Source organism: Mya arenaria, chromosome 10, assembly GCF_026914265.1.
Source record: "Mya arenaria isolate MELC-2E11 chromosome 10, ASM2691426v1".
Taxonomy (NCBI): Eukaryota; Metazoa; Mollusca; class Bivalvia; order Myida; family Myidae; genus Mya; species Mya arenaria.
In genome coordinates, this window is record NC_069131.1 from 32,891,371 (window position 1) to 32,914,993 (window position 23,623).

At 33.4% G+C, this 23,623-nt stretch overlaps 1 protein-coding gene across 1 annotated transcript in view; it reads right to left on the reverse strand.

The window, feature by feature from the left end:
• The window catches only part of LOC128204603 (E3 ubiquitin-protein ligase RNF213-like), a 100,577-nt gene that overhangs the window by 43,080 nt on the left and 33,874 nt on the right, over positions 1-23,623 (reverse strand). Inside the window, exons 25-45 of the mRNA XM_052906007.1 lie at positions 19,976-20,173; positions 19,066-19,188; positions 18,708-18,828; positions 18,047-18,285; positions 16,433-16,538; positions 16,181-16,291; positions 15,808-15,900; positions 15,324-15,469; positions 14,824-15,006; positions 14,367-14,589; positions 13,077-13,247; positions 12,849-12,911; positions 9,040-9,149; positions 8,558-8,701; positions 8,162-8,324; positions 6,978-7,039; positions 5,910-6,051; positions 3,481-3,674; positions 2,967-3,122; positions 1,642-1,759; positions 968-1,142 (exon numbers count right to left, since the gene is read on the reverse strand). Coding sequence (XP_052761967.1) covers positions 968-1,142; positions 1,642-1,759; positions 2,967-3,122; positions 3,481-3,674; positions 5,910-6,051; positions 6,978-7,039; positions 8,162-8,324; positions 8,558-8,701; positions 9,040-9,149; positions 12,849-12,911; positions 13,077-13,247; positions 14,367-14,589; positions 14,824-15,006; positions 15,324-15,469; positions 15,808-15,900; positions 16,181-16,291; positions 16,433-16,538; positions 18,047-18,285; positions 18,708-18,828; positions 19,066-19,188; positions 19,976-20,173 — 3,041 coding nt within the window. The remainder of the gene's footprint in view (positions 1-967; positions 1,143-1,641; positions 1,760-2,966; positions 3,123-3,480; positions 3,675-5,909; positions 6,052-6,977; positions 7,040-8,161; positions 8,325-8,557; positions 8,702-9,039; positions 9,150-12,848; positions 12,912-13,076; positions 13,248-14,366; positions 14,590-14,823; positions 15,007-15,323; positions 15,470-15,807; positions 15,901-16,180; positions 16,292-16,432; positions 16,539-18,046; positions 18,286-18,707; positions 18,829-19,065; positions 19,189-19,975; positions 20,174-23,623) is intronic.

Consider the following 23,623-nt stretch of genomic DNA (forward strand, 5'->3'; position numbering starts at 1 on the left):
TTCAGCACTCGTTTATTACAAACATCGATGACAAAAAATGAGCGAATTATTTGGGTGATGTAGTGTGTATATAATTGCTGTTTAACAAAATCGGAATATGATTTGAAAATGTATAATCAAAGTCGATCGAAACATTACTCACTCGACTCGCTACCGAACAATCCTGAAAAGGACCCGGTAACCAACGCGGGAGTATATCTGGATCGGTAATTAAAAGAATGGGTGTTAAGCGGCGCCAAGATTCGAAAAGCTACCGGGATAAGTCATTTATTAAGAAATATTTCAACAAATGTGTATATTGAACGATCACCAAAACCAAACACAACATGTTGGCAATCTGTAACCGATGTTGCGATCTTCACGGCTTAATATTTTACGTAATCTATAATTCGCTAACGCTCTTATTTTCTTAAAATAGCATCCGAAATATCGTTATATCGAAATTTTTATCTGGATCCCGACAAATTCGAATCAACGTTGTTTAAATGTATATTAAGTGATGTTTTAATGTACGCTCATGCTGTTACGAGAAGTATGTACGGCTGTGGTTTAGATTTTGGTAGTACCCGTTCACTTATGTATATCTATTCGGAACCTAACGTTGAGTATGGAATCTATTTGGCACTGTTTGAAGAAGCACAAAAATACGTTATATCTACAAGAGGAGGTCGTGTGTTTATAAATTTAGCAATCAGCGACTGTGTCAGACTTGTAACGTACAGGAGGCAGAAGATCAGTTTTACTTTCCTTTGTGCGATTAATGGAGAAAACAAGTTAGAATTCTCTATCGTGTCAATCAAAGCGAATAATGTCAGTGGTATTATGTGCTTATAATTTATATAATATGTTTTAATAATAAGGAGACATTATTTATAAATTATGGCAATAAATGTTCTGTTCCGTACGGTTCATAGAATATGAAAAATATCATTCGCTGGATTCTACAATATTGCTTGTCATTGCTTACCTGGGCTAGAACTGTTTTTTTTCGTTTGTATTTTGGCAACAAGGAATCCAACTAGACTGTCGTGCTTCTGACTATCAAAATAATATCCAGCAAGTTGTTTTTCTTCGCTCTCTTTTCGGACAACGCATTCAGGTGTTGCAGAGGATAGAAGAACTAGTTTCGATTTCTCAATTATCTGTGAACACCAACAAGTATTTTATTACTTCCACTCAAAGCTAAGTACCATTATATTTCAACTGTCCTTTACTTTGGGTTTTGAGAATATATTTTGATTTCTTATTATTCATATTACTTTTTTAAAAATAATATGTTAGGTATTAATATTCTGTCTGTGTAACTATATATATATTATAGTCTTACTATACATTATGGTGTGCAAGAAAGTCTAATCCGCTTAGACTATGCTTAATGTATGCCAATTTCTTTTAGCGATTGTGACGAAAGCTAACCAGCTGATAGAATCACGCTCGAGTTCTTTTCCTGGGTAGGAACCAATACTGCTGTTCATTTGAAGAGACTATGGGAATGTACACAAGCTGGGTATTGAACCCAAAACCTTGGGTTAAGAATGTGGACACCTATACCATTATACCACTCTCACCCAGACTATAATAAAATGATATTCGCCTAAGATTGTACCTATGCATTTTGAAACATAACACATTATTACTGACTTCCTTATTTGTCGCATTTTGATTCTCAACAGATATGCGCAAAATTATTCCTGAACATGTATCTTCATTATAGCCAATAAATCCATCTTCAATTTTCGAACATACGCTGCCTCCTGACCTATAAATAAATATAACTCAATATATGCTTTTAACATTATAATTAAAACATCGGAATTAATACAGTACCTTTAACATAAATTATTGCTCATTAATCATACAATTTAATCCAATCAGTTAAAAACACACAATTTGAATATGTGTAAATTTACCTATACTATCATAAACATAGTATCAGATATAATAGGAATAAATGTTGTGTTTCTAAAGGAGAAAGAGTCTGCTAAGAAAGGCATTATTTTCAATGAAAATCATTTTTTAAATAATAAGTAAATGTTTGATAAGGGAGTCATCAGTTGTTAAGGGAGTCATTAGTTTCGAATGATGCCATTTGTTGCTATTGATGAAGATGCTTGGTAAAGAACTCATTTGTTGATGACGAAATCTATTGCTGTTTAGGGTGTTAGCTGTTGCAAATTAAGTAATGAGCTGCTTAGGACTGATATATTGACTGTTAGAATAACGACTATTATTACTTATTCATCTACTATTGGTCAACATTAATTCGCATATTTTAGGAGCAGACTCGATAAATGTAATCGTAAAGAAATGGTCCGCATGCGAATGAATATAATTGTAATACTTGTTTTGCATAAATTAGCAATATTCACAGCCGAATAATTTTCTATGTATACTCGCATATGTTCTTATAATTATACACATGATTATTTGTTATTATGGACATATTACTATTATATGTTAAACAATATGATATTCAATTATCGATTGGTGGTTTATAGCGCTTGACTTGATGAATAATTACGTCTGTATATGGAACAATATTATTTATAGTTAATACCAATACTGAAACTATCATTATCTTAACTATATCGATTGCTTAAATTGAATTATATTTTGTTTGCTTCAAACACATTACAATTAATTTCTAAACCTGCCGAAAATGTTGAAGTCAAACTTGATCTTAATTTGTCAGCACTATGGTCGGTGTGGCAATGTTATGAACGAGCGTACGACAAAATTTAATTATACGATACGACCGTTTATAAGAGGACCACTGTGTGTTTATGCTACTTCAAGACACAATATAACAATATGAAAACAAAGTAAATGTAATCTAGCAATGAAACTTAATCGTCCAAGGAAACGTGTATCCTAGCAGTATTCTCATTTAAACATATTTAAACATAAAAGTCAGATTCGGGTTAAGTGTAAGTACAATATATCAGCTTTCAGTGTAACAGACTTACACGTATTTGAGTGCCCACTTCTTTAGCATGGTTGATAATTTTTGCTGTCTGCAATCAAGCAAGCAGTCACTTGTAAGAAAGTGTTTTTCCAGCCGATTGATGAGTGGAATCGGAAATCGTTTGTAGACCGTTGACTTTTCAGCTACTACAATCAGTCTGAAAGAGAGAAAACAAGTTTATTTAATTATGTCACGTTTTAATAATACAAATACACAATTGCAAATAAAGCTATAAATAAGACTAAGCTAATAATGACAACCTTAACAAATGTACAGCATCATGTTGTTTGTAATAAGTATTGCCTTGTGCATGTATAAGTGCAGGAAGATTGCTTACGAAAACATACACAAATGATAAACAGGTGTAAATGTCAGCACATATAATTTAAATAATGTTTCCATGAACTGGCTGATTTCTTATTTTTTCTTCGTATAAATGGTTTTCTTTTAAATCGTAACATGTATCTATAGAATCATTTTAAATTTAGACAAAAGTCTAAGAATGAGTCTTATACCTGAAAAACGGATGGACCTGACATTTCACCCGATGTGTTCCGAGTCCAAGGTCAATAAATCGCTGGCCACCAAAGTACGTATAGTACTGATTTAAGGCGTCATAGAGACTGACATACAGGTTCTCCAGATTCAACAACACTACAGTGTTTCCAGTTTCCATGCACACTTTTATCTTGTTGATATTTCTGCATATCTAAACACGAAATATTCAATGATGAACATGTGAAATTAATTAATTTTAACTGATACTATAAAAATAAAAAGAGACTTGTTATTTTGATATATATACGTTAAAGCTTTTTATTGACTGAGCGAGATTCCCGTAAGGAAGTGACGCTATTCCCGCTATGATAACTTAAATTACTAAATCGATTAATTTAAATGAATAAAACAACAAATGTATGTGAATTTCGTATGCTTGATGATCCCTTTTAATTTTGGTTTCATTTAATACAAAATTGTGTGCACAAAGAAAGAGTTAAACATTTACAATATAATATTTTGGGACCATCAACGGTTGCAAAATATGTCATTTATGTCCAATTTCAGTTGACAATAAGTTGAATATATAGAGGATTCACGTGGAAATATGTTTTTTATGACACTTGTGAAATAAAATACGATCTTACACTAAATTAGACAGATGTTCTGTTTCTTTTATGCTTATTTTCCTACTTTTATATTATTTCATTTTTTTTTCTAAATTACCCCCCTTTTTGAAAAGAGTGTTATTTACGCCGCTATCCGCGGGACGCTCCTCACGAAAGAATGTTGCTGGTGACGTTGCTGTCAATTATTTATTTCCGGATTGTTGAGAAATCGTTCTTTGATATTATTTTTTTAAATTATCATTCGCTCGTTTTTTAGTGCAAATACATTATATAAAGTTATAAATAAAGTATTTTAAGTGCATTTATGTTCTAAAAGTTAACGAAAACATTTTTATTTTAAGCGGGGCATGATTACATAACCAAATTACTGCGCCGCCATTTATTGAATGAACATTTGAAAGGCCGAATGTGTTACCAAAACAATTGCGGATAATCATTTGATATAATCTATATTTCTTTGTTTTAGGGTGTTTCATGATACATGGATATTCAGTTATCTTACTGTCAGAGACCAGTCTGTTTCGCTTGAAGACATGTCGTTTTTCAGGTAATGATGAGGACAACGCTAGGTTGTTGACAAATTTTGAGGCGTGAGTTGGGTAAAGGAAATAAGTTTATCTGTACTTGGTTGTGTGAATTTTCCGGGAAGTTCGTATTACCAATTATAACGGCACAAAGTTCAAAATATATTTGAACGATGATATAACATTCTATTTATGTTCGAACAGTTGTTTTCGTCTGTAATTTGTTTGGTATGAAAGCAAATGTTTGAACACTCAGCTTCAATATCAAGAAAACGTTTGAAAAACGAGATAACCATTTTTCTAATAAACGTTGTTTATATCCTAATATATGTTTATTTAACTTTGCATTTTAAATATTTTGCCATCATTTTCTGGTTTAAAGTAATTTGTTTTGATCAAGTGAAAGCTACTACAATGGATTTTAAAAGTAGTTCTGAAATTTTCACTTCTTATTTTGCAGTGAAATTATTGAACTGATATTTGCACTCTCGTTACTTCACTGATAAAACGATAATTTTATCGAAAAGCATGAAAGAAAAACTAGTTATAATCTAAAAGTTATAATCTAATGTATCGTGTACTTTCGGATTCCTTAAAACATACAATAAAGTTATATGACCGTTATATTAAACTGGTCACGTATGCAATGCCACCCGTCCCTTATATATATATATATATATATATATATATATATATATATATATATATATATATATATATATATATATATATATATATATATATATATATATATATATACTAGGGAGATGGACTAACATGTAGACTGCAAGCGGGAAGAATAACACACTTTTCTCCATATCATGGCGTATGGGAATTTTATGTAAAATACGGTTGCAATTTTCAAACAATATACAGCGATTTTGTTGTTGAACAGAGTAGGGAAAACTGCAAACACATTATATAATATATGCGGCATGCATACACCGACGTAGTCAGCATATAACTTATTTATTGTAGTATTACTGTAAATTTGTTATCGGTTATATTGTGTTACGCTCGCTAGTGATATAATCTATAAAATTTAAAATATGAACGATTACTTATACATACCGCTTTATATGGTCAATAAATCGTGACGTACACATAAGACTATAACTGCATGCAATATGAATAAATAACTGATATATTATATATTGCAATTAAATATGTTTAACATATAAACCTGGGCGTTGAGTTTGTACAGCAACGTATGTACTGTTCGTTGCATTAACATAAGGATTAAGAATAAACAAATTTATATCAATGTAAGATTAAACAATACTTTATATTTACTTGTGTGTATTCCTGGTCGCCCTTGAAACTGCTTCCAAATATATAACAAGGCCTCAATCCTTTTCCGCTACTTAAGATATGTTGCTGCATCAGCGAAACGGCGCCAAAATTGTCAGCCAACAAAAGCGGGTATCGACTTTCCCTACATTTTTCAGGAAAAGCACATATTTTGCATATTTGTCTCTAGCAGTTTATAAAACAAACAGTTATGATTATGATTCATCTCCTGGAATGATAGCTTTCCTGTTTATTGGAACATTTAACAAGTTAACTGTTCTAATAACATTGATATAACTAGGACCAAAAATTAGTAGATAAAAAACAAACACAATGTTTTACTATTTAATTTTAAGAAATGCTCTATCATTATTGCTATAATATTATAATGGTAGTGAATTTCTAAATATTAGAGTTACTCGCATATAAATTAAAACCAGTCCGATACGAAATTGAATTTACAGGTCACCATGTCATAATTACACCATCTCGTTTATGTGCGTGTGAATGTCGTGAATACAGTCTGCGGATTATTATCATTTTCGATGTCTTTAGAAGTTGATAGTGATAATTGTCTTCAATCGTTAAATCAGAATTGTCATTAGATTAGGGGTAACCGGCGCTAATTTGCCAAATAACATTGTGGGACTGTGCGAATATGAATATTTAAACGTAAATAAATATTGGTGTTTTTGGGATTGCGGCGATGAAATGCGACAAGATTGCCATCGGCACCGGCTCCACCAATTGGAGAGACGGAACGAACAGGTTTCGAAAACATGAACAGTCCGATTGTCATAAAAGGCGGTGAGTTTTATATCTAATAACTATTTTAACCGAAACAAGTTTAAAGAAAAACTTGACAATACGAACTGAACTCACTGGAAATCAAGCTTTTCAATGCTTAAAATTGAAGGAATATCTTAAGCCCAACCCTTCCACGGCCTCTATCTTAATTTGCTTACTTCGAGACTGAATAGCATAAGTTAAAGATGTATTTGTGAATGCTAGCAAAGGTTTAGTTTTTTTATGTATCAATACAAGTTGGTTATACAAATGATTGTTACGTACCTGTCAAAAATGCACGCATTTATAAGTCCCGAATGGCTGCAGTCTGGATCTGTTTTCTGGGGCTACACATAAAGTTATAATAAGCACTATATATGTTCATAAACTTTGTCGCATATTGTAATAAAAGATTAACATATTGTCTTAGCCGAAGATAAATAAACTGTCGAGAGTATGCTTTTACAGAGTACGCAGTTACTAATGCTTATAGCCATTGCGATCTACAGAAAACGACCATTAGTCAAGAAAGACAACTTAAATTTCAATTTTCCTTAACGCATTAACTGGAATAAATTTAGATCGCTAAAAAGCACAATAATATGTGATATGTTAGCATGGTGCATGGGTAAATGGGAACTGGTCGACTGGTCAAATAATATTTAACGACCTCCAATTTGTGTTTGCAAATCCTAGATTTCGCAAACTCAAGTACCCTTTAAATACGCTGTAATCGAATACTGACCTATAATTTAGTTAGAAGGCTTCATTAAGGTGTGATTTTGGTGTTTTTTGTTTGCGAAATAGTTTTGGAAGTTTGTCTAATTGACCCACCAACTTCGGGCCCCAGCGGGGTTTTTGCAGAAAAACACGGGGTTTTTCACACTCCCGCGGGATTTTTCTCCCGTTTTTCAAGAGCTGGGGAAAAATCCCGCGGGGTTTCAATAATACACGATTCAAATTATTTTAGCTCAAAACAACATCTTATATCAAAAGAAACATTATGCTTCGACACCGGAAGTGAAATAACGCGAAACAAAAAAGCCCGCTTTTTAGTACGGGGTTTTTCTCCTGCGGGATAAAATTCCTACATTTTAGCAAAAAAAGAAATCAATTCAAGCTTTATGTTTTTGAGATTTTATACATTACTTTAATGTAAATACTAATTTGAATGACTATTCTAGAGTCATTTCTTTCATTTGAGAAATCTATTAATTTAATGCATATTTTAAGGGAGAAAAACCCAGAAAAAATCAGGAATGCTATTTTCCTTCAGTAAAACAATTTCAATATATTCGAAATTTCAACATAAACAGAAAACAATCCGAAAAATATGTGAATAATAGACTGGTTTTATATGTTCAAAACGAAATTATAGAAGTTGAAATCAATTTGGTTAATTTTACACATAATGAAACACTTACAAGCTTAATGTTCAAGTATTCAATTTATCAAAACTGTGTCCTTACCTTTTTACGTATCTGTATATGGCGATATAAGCGTGCTCTAAAACGTTTGACTGAATCCACCTGTTGCAGTCCCCCAAAATTACGTTTTATGCAGTGCTCCAATTCAAGCCACGTTGGCTGACTTCGTGACCGCTCGATGAAGGCAAATACCATCTTAACCAAGCTGTCACAAACGTTTGAATATTAGGTAAGTCTATATTTCATATGTACATTTTTTATTTTAAATACGGTTGTTCATTTGTTGCCTAACGGTGTAGTCAAACATGGCAAAGCAGTATTTCAATTACATGGATTAAAGGAACGGACAGCAAACAAAAAGGCTGTAGCTGTTTTAGATACCATGTTAAGTTCCAGTTTTTTGTATGTATAAAATAATACAATTAATTTAACAATTACCTGTAGAAGTCTCGCAGTCCAAAGAATTCCCGCAGTACACGTGTTGCATCATTGTAAACTTCTAGGTATGACTCGGCAAGTGGTTTTATCAAAGGCTGCATTATTCGTTGAAGGTCCTTGTCATTTGATGACGCACATATCCCTCTGTAATATGAAAGGATTATATACTACTCCATTGGATGTTATCGAAACAAAATATTATTAACGAAATTTTATGAATAAGGTAATACTAAGAAAACGATAATGATTATTTGTGCAGGTTAACAAAAGTGAATATAACTTTTGGTGAAAACATGAGATTCAAATTACAAATAATCAACAATATGAGTTTTATATGTTACGTTTGTGCGATTCCGTTTTTTCCTTACATTCTCTCTTCAGTTATGCTGGTATTTAACCATAGCAATTGTTATCAGGTCAAATAGGACAAAAACAACAAGAATATCACAACAACACACAGCAAATTAAAACAATAATTGTACCTCGCCGTCTCAATTAATTCCCGTTCGTCAGGGACATCACGCTGCACAAATATTCCACGATTCATTTTGGCTGGATCCAGAGCCCAATTTGAGAGGCCAACAAAAGAGACCTGTAAACACATGTTTTTGTTATTTGTTTGTCACTGTGAAATTAATTCAACATTTAGGTTTACATACAACACTTACATCTTGAATGTCATACGACTTGTTGTATTACACACTGTATAAACATTACTATTTTAACTTTTCACTGAGGGCATGCTGTTTTAATGACCACGTGTTGTGGTATGCATGTTTTTTTCCGATTTTCAAACTAAGCTCATATACTTCTTGATGGTGTTACTTGAACAGAAGTATACACACAGTGAATAAAATCTATAGTGCAGAAAAATATTTCCTGCTCTGGTGTAACGCCGATATTTTGATGTAATTGAAAGTGTAATTGTTGATGTCTTATGGCGGTGTTTATACTCAATGTTTCATCTATCGGTGTATACCGTCTATCGATGTAATCCGAAACATGCCGAATATCGATCACGTGAACGGGTACCTGCACTTCGGATTGTTTATATTCATTCGAGAGAACTGTCAGCTGCAAACATTTGAAGATCATGTCGTTTCTACGTGTAAGTATAACCCAAAAATTAAAATATATACGTAATTACTTTTTTTTCTATTTTCTAATTCAACTTTCTAAGTGTAAGCCATTGCTATTGCTAGAATCTCGCAAAACCCAGATCGGATTTTCCGATTTCATCTAATTATATATATGCTGATGACGTCACTGACAGGTGCTTCTTAACAACGTGCATACTCGCGGTCACGTTACCTCCATGTTTGGTATTGTTATATACTAAACTTTTGATGTTGTTTAATATTTTTTTATTCATAGGTATTTTTTTTTAAATTTGAAATGAATTGTTAATTTCAGTTTCCAACTATTTACAAAGTAAAGAGGCGACAACATGATGTTACACTACTTAACAGAGCTTTCAGTGATGTTAAAGAAAAGGAAATGTCAGTGTACAAGGCCAGTAGAGTGTATGGGGTTACAGAATCTACACTAAGAGACAGGACACATGGACTGCAGCCTACTGGGGACTTGCCATATGCCGGTCCTGGGCCCTTGTTTTCTAAGAATGAAGAAAGCCAGCTTGTGGAACATGTAGCATATATGGCTAGGATTGGAAACGGCTATTCACGGCAAGAATTCATGACTCTGGCAACAGATTATGCCATCAGTTTAAAAAAAAAATGGAGATGGACTCAACACTTGCTCCTTTCTGGTTTAATGGTTTCAGAAAAAGAAACCCAGAAGTGACAATGACAAAACCACAGAAATTGTCAGTAATTCGGGTAAAGTGCACATCGGAAGAAGTTCTAAATAACTATTTCAAGGAGCTTGACAAGGTGTTGAAGGCCCACAACCTTCATGAAAGCCCTGAATCTATTTGGAATATTGATGAAACTGGGTTGCAGACTGAGCATTCCCCAAGGAAGATCCTCTGCATGCAGGGAGAAAAGGCAAATACAGTAACTTCCAACAGAGGCCAGACAGTTACCTGAATAGGCTGTGGAAGTGCTGCAGGTGTGCATGTCCCCCCATACTATGTCTTCCCTGGGAAAAGATGGAACGATAACCTGATGGATAGGGCTACCCCAGGATCTGCTGGCACAATGTCAGATTCTGGATGGTCAAACTCTTCAGTCTTCCTCAAGTACCTTGAGAATCACTTCCTTCACCACGTCAACACCAGAGATCGCGCAGTGCTTGTTTTATTTGATGGTCATAAATCACATGCCAATTTAACACTTGCAAATTTGGGAAAGCAGCACAATATTGTATTTTTTGTACTGCCTCCCCACACGTCACATGTAACACAACCCCTGGATGTTGGCTGTTTTGGCCCTTTGAAAAGCTTTTACAATTCGGAATGCCAAATATTCATGAGGAAGAATCCTGGGATGCAGCTAAACCGGTACAATGTTGCAGCCATATCGGGGAAGGCGTATAACAAGGGTGTTGCAGCACAGAATTTAATATCTTCATTCAAAAAGGCTGGAATTTATCCCATGAATCGGTCTCAGATACCCGTAACAGCAACAGCACCATCAAAAATTTACAAAGAAAACACACCTCCCGAATCAGAAAGTTTCTTTGATAAAAGAATGATAACATCCATTAGTCAAGCTTCAACAAAAAAATGAAAATCACCTCCTACAATTCAAGGAAACCTTTTGTCTCCCACAAAACAGGCACTGCTGTCTGAGGCCCCACATTTGGTCACTGATGCCCAAGCACCAAAAAAAGCAAAGAGGATTATCTTTGAACCTGTCCCTAGTACGTCTGGTCTAAATGTCAGTGTCCACAATCATCATCTGATTCTGAAGATTCAGAGGAGGTGCCTGAAGAGGACCTTTGCTGCATTTGTAAAAGGTTCAGCCCTGCCAGCAGTGCCTATCAGCTGGACATTGTTAACTGGGGCCAATGTGACAAATGTAGCCACTGGACACATTTAAAGTACTGCACCCCAGTAAGGTGTTTGAGAAGGGATAGTGAGTTCCTGTGCACTCATTGCTCCCCATAAACATATGATTACCATTGTTATTTTGATAGAAATGTTGATATGTTCCATATTTCACCACATGTTCAACAGTTTTGGTGTTTGCAGTTGTTATCTTGTTATACTGTTGTTATATTTTACTGCATGCTTTATTTAGTTGCTATTTAAAAAAAATACTCACTCAAATATACACCCAAACCTTATAAAGTAGTTGTTATTTATTCGTTTGTGTCAGAGTTTAGCAAGAAGTTCGGTTCAGTACCTGATCATGTGACATGGGTCAAAATGTCATATACACCGGTTGATTGTACATACGTCACAAAACAAAATGGCCGACCCCTATGTCAACAAATAGGTCAGGTGTCGGACATATACTATAGAAATACTTTTATGGCCACATAATTTTAAAGGTAATTAAATCCTCAACATATATGTATTAAAAATTATACATTTATATCCACTTCGATTTAACAATATGCAAAAGAAGTACACCGATAGATGATACACACAGGCTATCTCTCGTTTGATGTAGGCTTTGTTTTAATCCTTCTAATTTATTTAAACATGATACATTTCAGGCTTTTTGTCTTGCCCTTGTAGCTTCGAAACAAGACACCGATGCTAATGGGCGTAAACAGTATTGCAAACACAATCGATGTCAATGAACGTTAATTTATTTGAGTATTATTTGCGTTTGGAACATTCTTTTTTAAATTATATAAGACAAAATTAAGTTACATGCTAAAGTCACTGAAAAAACATGTCCAGAACATTTTCATCTACCCAATTTAAGTCTTATCCATAGAGAAGTGATTTAAGTGCATTTTCACTGTTAGCAATATAAGTATTCTTTTACTTCTAATAATTTAATATACTTCATATATTTTGTAATTGGTTCAACGTGAATAAGTAGCATTAATTAGCACAAATTTATGTTTTTTTTTCTGTAAGGTTGGGCTCAGCAAATTTCAAAACCTTTTCCCGATACTGGAAATTAGTCCTTAGAATGATTGCCTATAACCTATTTGTGATTCGAAAGATTTGGGTGTCAAAAACATAATGCTAAATTGAATAACCGTAGTTTTTTTGAAAAACTTAAGTTTTGATACAATCTACAATTATCATAGATAAAGATGATAGTTTTGGTTCTAGGTAGTGAGCTACTCGTGTCGATTTAACGTTGCAATAATTATATGTAGCTATCAATAAAGTGGAGCCATATTTATTGCAAACCAATGTGTATACCTTCATGTTTTTTTCGGGTCTTTCATCACCTTGGCAGCCGTCCTCAAGGAGTGGGTGCAATGTCTGTAATATGCAAATGAGCTTTTATTATTCATTTAAGCATTAAACCACATGATGATGGGTGGTTTTCTTTTCAAGTAAAAGATAAATGTGTGATCTACAATCCTACAGAAAATATAATATGACAGGCTGAAACTATTGAACCGGCTGCGATGGCTTATGTATTACCTTTAGAGGCATACGCGGACTGTCCTCAGCTAGTCCAACCTCATCTAGTACCACTGTGGACACAAACGTGGATAAGTTCCTATCTTTTTGGAATTGTGCACATTGTCGGAATGTTGCCACTATTCCTTCTGGAGATGATAACGGACTGCATTGGAAGGACACCATCCGGGTCTGTGTGAATCATAAAGGTACATTCATAGTGCCATTGAATCTAACTAAATGTTGATTACAAATAGTTGTTCCTGTTAATTCTTTATATTGACATATGTACCTACTTATTTTAAAGTTGCTTCTTTCGATTCTTTACATTGAATTATACCAAAAAATTATTGATAAACATACCAATTATTTATGTATATATATAGTATTTATGCACTATGCTGTTTGTAGAGTTTTGTGCTGTTCTATGTTTCTTGTCTGTGATTTTGTGTTCTATGTCTTTGGTGTTTGACCATTGCCACTAAACCGGGTTTATGTTTAAACTTTTTGCTACTGAGCATGTTTCTGTAGCTTTTTGCATATGTATTTATATAAAGTTACGGTCTCATATTTTCTTGTTAATAAAATTGTCTAGATGTAGTACAATCGTGTTATTTAATTCCATCGTTCTCAATAAGTTAATCGAATTCAACGCTTTAAAATTGAAATTTCTGTTTCAATTGATAAGCACTGAGAGTTGAAAGTCGTTTACTGATGGATAAAAGGTACCAGCCAACTACTAAACTGCATTATTAGAGTTGTGGCCTTGCACATTGTTCACTATGGTGAGCCCTAACAAACAGATCAGAAGGCGTTTGGTGTTTTATGTGACACATCAGTTTCATGAAGCATGCATTGATCTCAAGTACGTAAAGTGTTTTCTGTTCAATATTGGCTGTGGAAAACCGCTTAGTATGCCAAACCAGATTTGTTTAATTATATGATTGAAAATACATGACTATAAAGTATTTCATGATACTGCAATAATTCAACTCCGATAAAAAGGTCAAATAAAAATTCACTGCTTAAAATTCTTGATTTTAAAAACGTATACGAACATCATTTAAAGTAACAGTGGCAAAATTAGAAATCACATATTTAACCTTCCATTTCTCATTGACACATTTCCAAAAGAGAAATATGTATACCCATTTATTATTGTAAACCCATTGAAAGGCAATGAAAATAACACATTTAAGACAACATCACTGGCTATGCTGTTCGTAATGTTGCTAACCATGCAATAAAACACTGCAAGGACACGTGTGAATTTTGTTGTACAATAAGGATGGTTTTAAAATTTTAATTTACCTGTTTGAGACTCTTGAAAAGATTTCTATATGAACTTTTCCCTTGCAAAGTGTCAGATACGATTGTTTTTGCAACAGATTTTGAACTTCCGGGCTTTCCGACAAGAAAGAGGGGAATTCTGAGTTCAATGCAAACTACCATCATGAACACGTTTTCCCTCAACGCAGCATTGCGCGCAATATTTCTTGCCAGATTCACGTTGTTCAAAATTGCATGTTGACAGCTGCAAGCATTTTAGGTAAATATTATAACAAAGAAACTTTAATAATGTCCCACTGCATAAAACAAACATTGCAATCAGTGCAACGTTCAACTCATTGTTTGAATCAAACGTTCTAAACATAAACATTCAAGGGAAGTGTGCCATGAGTTTTACCAACATCAGGTATTGTCCGATTCCACTAAACTGATACATAATGACTTTTCACTATACTAATTGTGATATGTAAACACCTACTTTTCAATTTCATGCAGTATTTGACTAGCGCCATGATGTCTTTCTAAAGCAAATGGTGCTCTAAAATGTTTTTCTATTGCATGTCGGTACATTTCCCTGGACTTCAAGCGAGCATGATAGCAAACACCAAGTGAAAGTATTAAAGACCTGGTGAGTTCTGTAATGTTCTGAAAATAAACAACGCTATCTTCAAAAATAACTATTATTTCGTGGGCTGCAACGGTCCATTTAGTGGGTTGAAACTATTCATCGGTCGTCATAGCAGTTTTTGAACCCATTAAAGATATGTATGCATTCGCATGATTGTACCTAACGTACAACATGACGATGACGATGATACTTAATCATTAAGACTGATGAAAATTAAATCAAAATTTAACAAGATGTTTTAAACATTTATTTTTCGCTGCATTACATTTGCTTTAAATTGTACTTGTTCATGCAATTTATGCAGATAATACACACAAAAGGTTAAGATATGAACACATAACGGATAATACCGTTTGTTCAGTGTCTTGTGTGTGTAATTTACCTTATTTTGCATGTCCATTATTGGAAACAAAAACTCGCTCCCTTTTGAGAAAAACCATGACATGACAAACAAAGCCCTCTCAACGTCTCTAAGCGACACGAAGCTGCATTCATCCTACCAAAATACAATTAATTGAGTGTGTTATACTTCATGAGTTTTACCGAAAGTATGTTTCAGAATGAAACACTGGTATTTTGATAAACTTTTAAATTGTAGAAACAAAAAAAGTAAAATGAGTCACGTGTTATGTAATGATAAATTGGTAGTTATTACGTTCAATAAAACGGCTACTACGTGTATGGCCTTATCTATTAGCGGAAACCTTAGTAAGCGAAAGAAACACATATCATTTTGAAAAAGCCGTTTTTGCCATGATTTCAGGGCTGGTTAGTTCCATCATTTCAATTGACGAAACGAGCTTATTTTTTTGCAAGGGACTCGATTAAACATACCCTCTGTTGGCGCATAAAAGTCTGGGATTCCGTCAAAATTTCACTTAATACAGGGATCAGGTTATACGTTTCTGGCAGCTTTCCTTCACTTACCTGAATACAAACATATATAGATATCTTTAATATACTGAAAATCTAAGAGAGAGAGAGAAAGTGTGTGTGTGTGTGTGTGTGTGTGTGTGTGTGTGTGTGTGCGTGCGTGCGTGGGTGCATACCTATAAAAATTAAGTTTATGTACGATATAAGCTCATAGTGAGTTTGAGAACATATGTTGTGTTTTAATATTGGTTTTATATTCAGCAACGACATGTGTAAAATACATTACCACACTTAAGCTCAAGTAGATAAGTGCAAGAAACAAAGTTATACTCACATAACGCTTGACCATTTGCGTAATGTACAATCCTTCAACGTCTTTCGTCAACTGCCCAAAATCCCAGACTAACGACCAAAGACTTTGAGGTAACGGATGTACTCTATAAACCTAGAGGGAAGTATTTTCATTATTAAGTGCGTGAACATTTTAAATTTACCATTACTCGTTTAATTTGACATTTTAATCATGTTTTGGTGTGTGATAGATTCAATTATATTGAAATTGTGATACATAACACTATATACTTACAAGCCTTCTCAAAGGAATTTGTCCAAAGGTGTCTGTTGTTTCTTCGGCGTTTACGTGGTATCCAAGGCCAGCTTGTTCTAATTTCTCAACAAGTTTCTTTGAATGCCTGTACATAAATACAACCTATTAATTATGCATAATATTTTGTTTTCATAGAAAAAAAATACGTTGAAGAAAAACATTTACACGTTCCTAAAATATTTGCAAATATCCTTGGCCCCTGCGCCCATGGCAAGTATAATATAATTGCCTTTTCAAGAAGTGGGCATTCAGTGTTACGTCGTGTATGCTTTTCACGGAAAGTACAATCAACGAGATAAACTTTCACACTACTTCTGGATGTCCGATCACAATAAGGTACCATCAAGGTTACCGAGACCCAGCGTTTTCGCCTACTTTCAAATATCGGATGTTGAAATGCGTTGTCACTGAACGTAGTTGCGTCGCGCACAACCGTGATAACGCGTGTACAGATTATTTGGGGGGGGGGGGGTTCTAGCGAATTTAGAAAATTAACTTGCAAAACTGTTTCTAGTTTTTTTGTAAAGTATGTTTTTTAATTAAATTTAGGGAAGTGGAATATAACACAATTTGATGTCATTGAAATATAAGGTAACCTACCATTATTGACAACTTGTTTTATGTTTCACAACTGATAATTTCACTGAAAAGGTGGTTTTTACTTTCAATTCAATAGATTTAATGTGCTCTATAATATATTAATAAATAAATTGGGTGATGTGCACTTGAAACTTGTAAGAAATAAATATATGGCTGACTTGGGGCTCTGATTAATAATTTTACTGGTAAGACATAACTACGCTAGTGATAAAGCCTTTAATTCAATACCGGTGTTTTAATCAGTCAAAGCCACCGAGCTCCAATATATGACCATTGAATTAATTTTAAATACCTATGATAAGCGATATCAATAAAACATATATTTTTAAAGATATTTAAAAGATTTCGATTGTGTTCATATACTTAGTGAGTTTAACATTAACGTGGTGTTATAATATGAACAAACGTACTGTCCATTTCAAAATAAAACATTTTGGACCAAAAATGAAGTCATATTTTAAATCAGTATCGAATAAAACACGCGCTGTTGTTTATTCAATAGTATGGATTATAAATCTGGGTGTTTTTTCTAAAACTACCTAGCGCCGGTAACATCTTTCCTTAATTATTCGGTTCATTCCTAAAACTCGTCTGAACTAAATCACGAATATTATAACGAACAAAAATGTCACACAAATAATGGCGGTGTTGCGTACCTTATATATTTTCGTAGCGACAGATAAGATTTTTTGTGTGCTGACCTGGAACTTTGAATAAGGATATTTGTGTCAAAAGACGTAATCATTCAGTATGCGCATGTACTTAAATGAGTCTAAAATCAAATCATTTAAAGTACTTTGGAGTTGGAGAGAGTGATTGTTTGTGTGTATTATTTATTATTGGCCCAAGACTATCCAGGTATTTTCTATTTCTTCAACGACCCCGTGATGAAAATATGCGGATTTGAAAGATAATGTGTTAAAGGTAGCCTAAACCACAGTGATTTCCATCATATCCTCTACAAGTTATTGATTTCCCCAAGATTACTTATACCTTCGATATGGATTGCACGCGGCTACGATTTTCAAATTTGGAGAAAGATTTAGCGGAAGTCCACGTAAAGTTCTGTCGCACATAATCTCCTTTAATAGACCTATCGCCTCTGTTGTGTTTGCCTCGTCGAAAAAGAGCACAGTGTAGATATTCAGTCCGTGCTTCGAATTTTCTCTTGCTAGATTGTCCGCTTCGTTTACTTTCCTTTCGATATCAGCGTATGTTGTACCTCCATGAACCTACAAATAATTTCTAAAGAGTAGCATACATATCAAATTGTATTGGATTATGATAATTATGATATCATTGTTAGAACGGTAAAAACATGCATTTGAATGCACCAGACTGTATGCGCTTTTGGTAAAACCACAAAAACTACAACAATCAATATTTTGTTTTAGTTCAAAATCCAGCCTTTGCATTTGTGATTGCATGGGTTTAATCAGTGGTAAAAAAAGAAAAGCACGCGATTTTGACAACTCATGACGGATGATACTGGACATGCATTACATTTGAACAAACTTAACATAAATTAGTTTTCATATGCTTCGCGTTTGCTATGCTATAAACGCAACGTTTATTTCTAAAATGAATACAAGGCACACAGTGCTGGAAATATATATATGACCGTTGTATTAGAGTATACATATGCCGACAACACCTTCATAACAACTGTATTTTGAAGCTGTCGATCTTCCGGAACTTGCAACGAGCACATGAACTTGATTAACCGAGTTTTTCCGCAACCAGTTTCTCCCATCACAATGACTGGAATGTCGCACCTGAAAAAAGAAAACATATCCATATACAAATGTAAAAGTCCTGATTTGGTATTTTATTCCTTCAAAATCTTACTATTTCAATCTTCATGTCTTTTTTTCATCAACAGTTTTTCTCATAATCTGATAAAATAAACTATGCTTATTATTTCGAGATGGTAGTAAACGGTTTTATTTTTGGAATGTTGCACACTATTAAAAAAATAAATTTGTTAATACATTTTGTATGATATAACATACTTGAAACGCATGAAAATTGCAAGTATTTTCTTAGCGTTGTCTGTTGTAAGCTCGTAAGTCGGGTCGGGATCTTTTATCCTATAACCACCCATAACGTTTGCGAGTTTTTCAATTCTGTGACTCCTGAAATAGGAATGTGTATTATTTCTTCCTATTACGTACTTCAATTACAACAACTTACATGAATTCAATTAAATATACGTGTTATTACAATTATTCACACAGTGCGCAACCTTAAAGTTAAAATATATTTATAGAAATATTTAGAAAAGAAGAGAAACAAAATAGTGTATACGATTGACATAACACCTGAATTTGAACGGATTCCGGGTTTCATGATATTAATAACGCCATTGTCCATATCAAGTATTATTTACCATGCATCCCAGACCCCAGTAACTTTATATTTTTCTGACCATTCCAAGGCGGCACCTAACAATCCTTGATAAACACCCCTAGTATTATTTATTATATGTGTAGTGTGTCTGTGGAGTTTTGTGTTGTTGTTCCATATTTCTGGTTTGTGATTGCTTTTTGGTTTTTGTCATTGGCGATTACCCCGTGCCATTAAACTGGGTTTTTTGTTTAAACTGCCGACTACTGGACTTGTTACAGTAGATTTTCATAAACATATTCACGTACTTCCGATACATAATGGAGCAATCAAAATTGAAGCATCAGTGTCAGCATTGTTGACTCAGTATATATAACATTAGCTGTACAATTCGATACAATAAAGAACATATTTTATTTTGGGGCCTGTCATAAAATATCTTAGCATGCGGATGAAAGGTTTATGGGCGAATACACAGGCATTAAAAATACCCTTTAATAACGCAGTTCTTTCGCGCTAATACAGATTAAAACCATCATTTAAAAAGCAGTATTATTAAGTTAAAAATTGAATTACCTTGGTAGTTTATCAAAGTTTTCTTTGAGATCTACTTTATTTCTAATGAGAGCTCGAAATAAGCTCTCATCCATTATGTTTTTCTCCAGTACGATTTTTCTTTGTTGATCAATTAGATTTCCGCTATATGGGTCCACATTGAATCCAAGAAAAGTGAATGAAACCCCATCACTGTTGAAAAACAGAAACGGATGTGGGCTGAAATAATTAAATATAGCGTGTTTATATTAATTCAAAATATTCTACCTTGACCATTAATTTGCCTTAATAGTCCATTTAAATGTGAGTCAAGTTCGGTCAGACCATATGTGTTATTCCCGTAAAAGAATTTAGAACAATACAGAATAAGAACATAAAAAAGAACACAAATGAGCTTAATACTGTAATATAGTATAACTTACATAAGTATGTTTATTCTTTTCTTTAATAAATGGGAGCTAGCCTTTAAACAGTGTTATTTTAAACATGTAGCTAAGTGGACCTTATAAATAATATAGGCCTACTGAAGACTAAGGTATGTGCAACCGTTATGATTTAACAAGACAATTGTTTTTACGAGCTGCCAAAATGCTGTCTGATTCAAGTCGTTCGAGTTTAAAAGTTAATAGGAAGAACATAAAGACTACAGCAGCAGATATAGATACAAAAAGGACAAACAAAGCAACAAAAAGTGCTGAATCAACATTCCGCCAGTAGGTGGTAGAAAAGGACAATGACACTGACTTTGACAACTTTGCCTGTCAAACGTTGGATCGAAAGTTGAGGAAATTTTACTCAGACCTACGGTCCACCGAAGAAGAAACTTACACAAGAAGTGTAATGCTTGCAACTTGAAGTGGTACCTAACCGGTAGCGTAAATGATAGCTTAATTGAAAGTCATGATACAACACTACTGTATTGCGTAGAAGGTGTATGGCCGTTATTTAAAAAATGGGAGTTGACATGAAGCAGCTGTATTAACCTACTATTATGGCAATATTAACGATTAATAGCAAAACAATATAGGAACATTATCAGCTAGTAGTTTTGGATTGCTAAAATCGCAATTTATTGGTGGAGCATTCGCTTTGGATGCAGTCGCGTCAAAGAGTATTTACTTTAATATTGGATTATTTCCGAAATGTATATATGCTTAAAAATATAAGTATAAGGTTTCTTCAATATTTGTATTTGGATGAGGTATGGAATTGTAGCTATTTCATTTTCTTAATACATTTTTAAGAACGCAAACATCCAGTGGGAATTATTTCCTGTAATTATCTATAAAAACAGTTATATCTACAAACTGACAACTATCTAGGTATAGATGCGTAAAGCAATATATACCGTTGCATTTAAGTTTCTCGTCTTAAACAATGTTTGCAGACTTTTGAGAGTGTCTTGAAAATTAAGCTCGATTAAGGCAGGCCACAACACCGTTGATAATGTAGATTTGAAAATATGTTATATAACACATGTTTTGTAAAAAGAACAAATTAAATGATGCCTCATTAATTTTTGGAATGTTTTAAAAGTTCTGAGAGAAGCAATATTTGGCATGTGTGAAGCTTCAAAAGAGTCAAAGCAAACTTTTTTAAGTACATACGTCATACTTCTGTTGAAACACATAAAATATGAACTGAGGTCGTATTGATTAAATACAGAACTTTATTGGTCTAAAGCGGGCTGTTTATGATTTTTTATTTGTTTTCCCTTTTTTATTGACGCAATAGTTAAATTTAAAAAAAAGTAATATCAATGGCAAACAGTTACATCCATGTATTGATAGTTTGTTTTACTTATGCTTGGTGACGACGTAGCAGTATTGATATAAAAGGTAGTAGACTTTCATGAACTGAAAAAATAGTTAAACCGTTCCTTAAGAATTGTCATTATCCACGTATGACTTACTTTTACACCTCAGTCAGCTTTTAATTGCATGTCTCATGAACTATGTATAAGGGTAAACGTGTTCTAATATCATGATTAATAGAAATAAATGTGACCAATTTATGGTGCACAACTATGGGACGTCGGAGAATGAAATGCCATCAAAAGTGCTGATATCTATTTATATAATCATTTGTGTGTGCAACGCTATTTACATCAAAACTTATGATAATGATTAGGTGATTGTGGTAGGTACCAATTATGATATGATGTAAAATGACGACTTCCATGGAATAACAAATTAAGTAACACAATAAAGTATGTGTCTACAATCCACAGAGTTTGGATACATTTTAAATAACCATCAAATTGGTTCCGACATATTTTAGTAAGGTCGTTTACAAATCGGTTGTGTATAAACAAAACTGATATGTTTTAGTTAGTAATATTAGTTTTTATGTACACATTACTCTATAAATTCAATTTTGTCTATACAAAAACGTTACGTTTATACTTAATATTGTTGAAAATGTCTCAACATATTGTTTTCATTCAGTTTAAGAAAAGACTTGATAAATGGAACTATCAACATGATAGTATTTATCCCTTTTATACTACTGATGTTTTCATATTAAACCAAAAGTTATTGTACCGTGGCTCATCCATCATATCATATTGTATAGTTGTGTATATTGCAATGGACTTGTGACCTTAAACCGAATTCATGTTTGTCATTGTCTGTGAAATGAGGACAACGTATCTAATATATATGTTTGTTTAATAACAATCGTTACAATTGTATTGGTCTTCTTAACGTTCTTTTCGAACTATATATTTCTGAGAAAAGATATAAATTCATCAAAATGGAAACAATCTAAGCCTGTCAGTTTTTATTAAAAATTACCTTTTTTAGATTTCATTCGATTATCAGTAGCAGGCGCTGGAGCATCATCAGTACATAATTTAGTCGATTGACAACAGAATGTCAAAGTTTAAAGCTATTATTTATATTCAAAGAAAGACATTTTTGAGTTCAGTGTACGTGCTCATTATTATGCTGATTTATTAATGAATACGACCTATGTACGGACATATTCATTTCATTTGTCTGAAATTGAAAAAAATACCAAAAAAGCCGGTATTCCATGTTCACTGTATCCGCGTACACTCTCCGTTAACATAGAAACAAACGTATTAACTATCGTTTAAGATATATGAGATAAATACCGAAAATCATGATCGTTAAGCAAAGGATGCAGATTATAAACCTATATTTGTTTATAAATATGTTTGTTATACATAAACATTCTGATAAAGCCTGTTTTGCAAAGCATAGCAAGTATGTAGAACTATGTTTTTTTGCGATTATTGCAATACAGACATTACTAACAATACTATTTTTTTTGCCAACATATAGTTTAGGCGGTTTCCGTTTTGAAATGCAGACACGTAACACAGATGGGAACTACGGATGCGAAAAGTGTATACGTGGAAATCCGGTCTTACATTCAAATACATGATCACTTGTTTTTCAGGGTGGTGATCAATCAGCTTCTCTCAGCCCTTTGATCTTTGTGTATTCTCGTACGATCTTAGATATGCATATGGTGAATTATGTTAACAGCTTATTCTATGCAACATATCAAATACATTATACATACATTCATAAATACGTTTTGAAGCAGTTTGCTATATATACCTTTGAAACACACACACACACACACACAAACCTGCTTTCCCATTTTCTTCTGAATTCATATTTCCCTAACTCTGTCCGT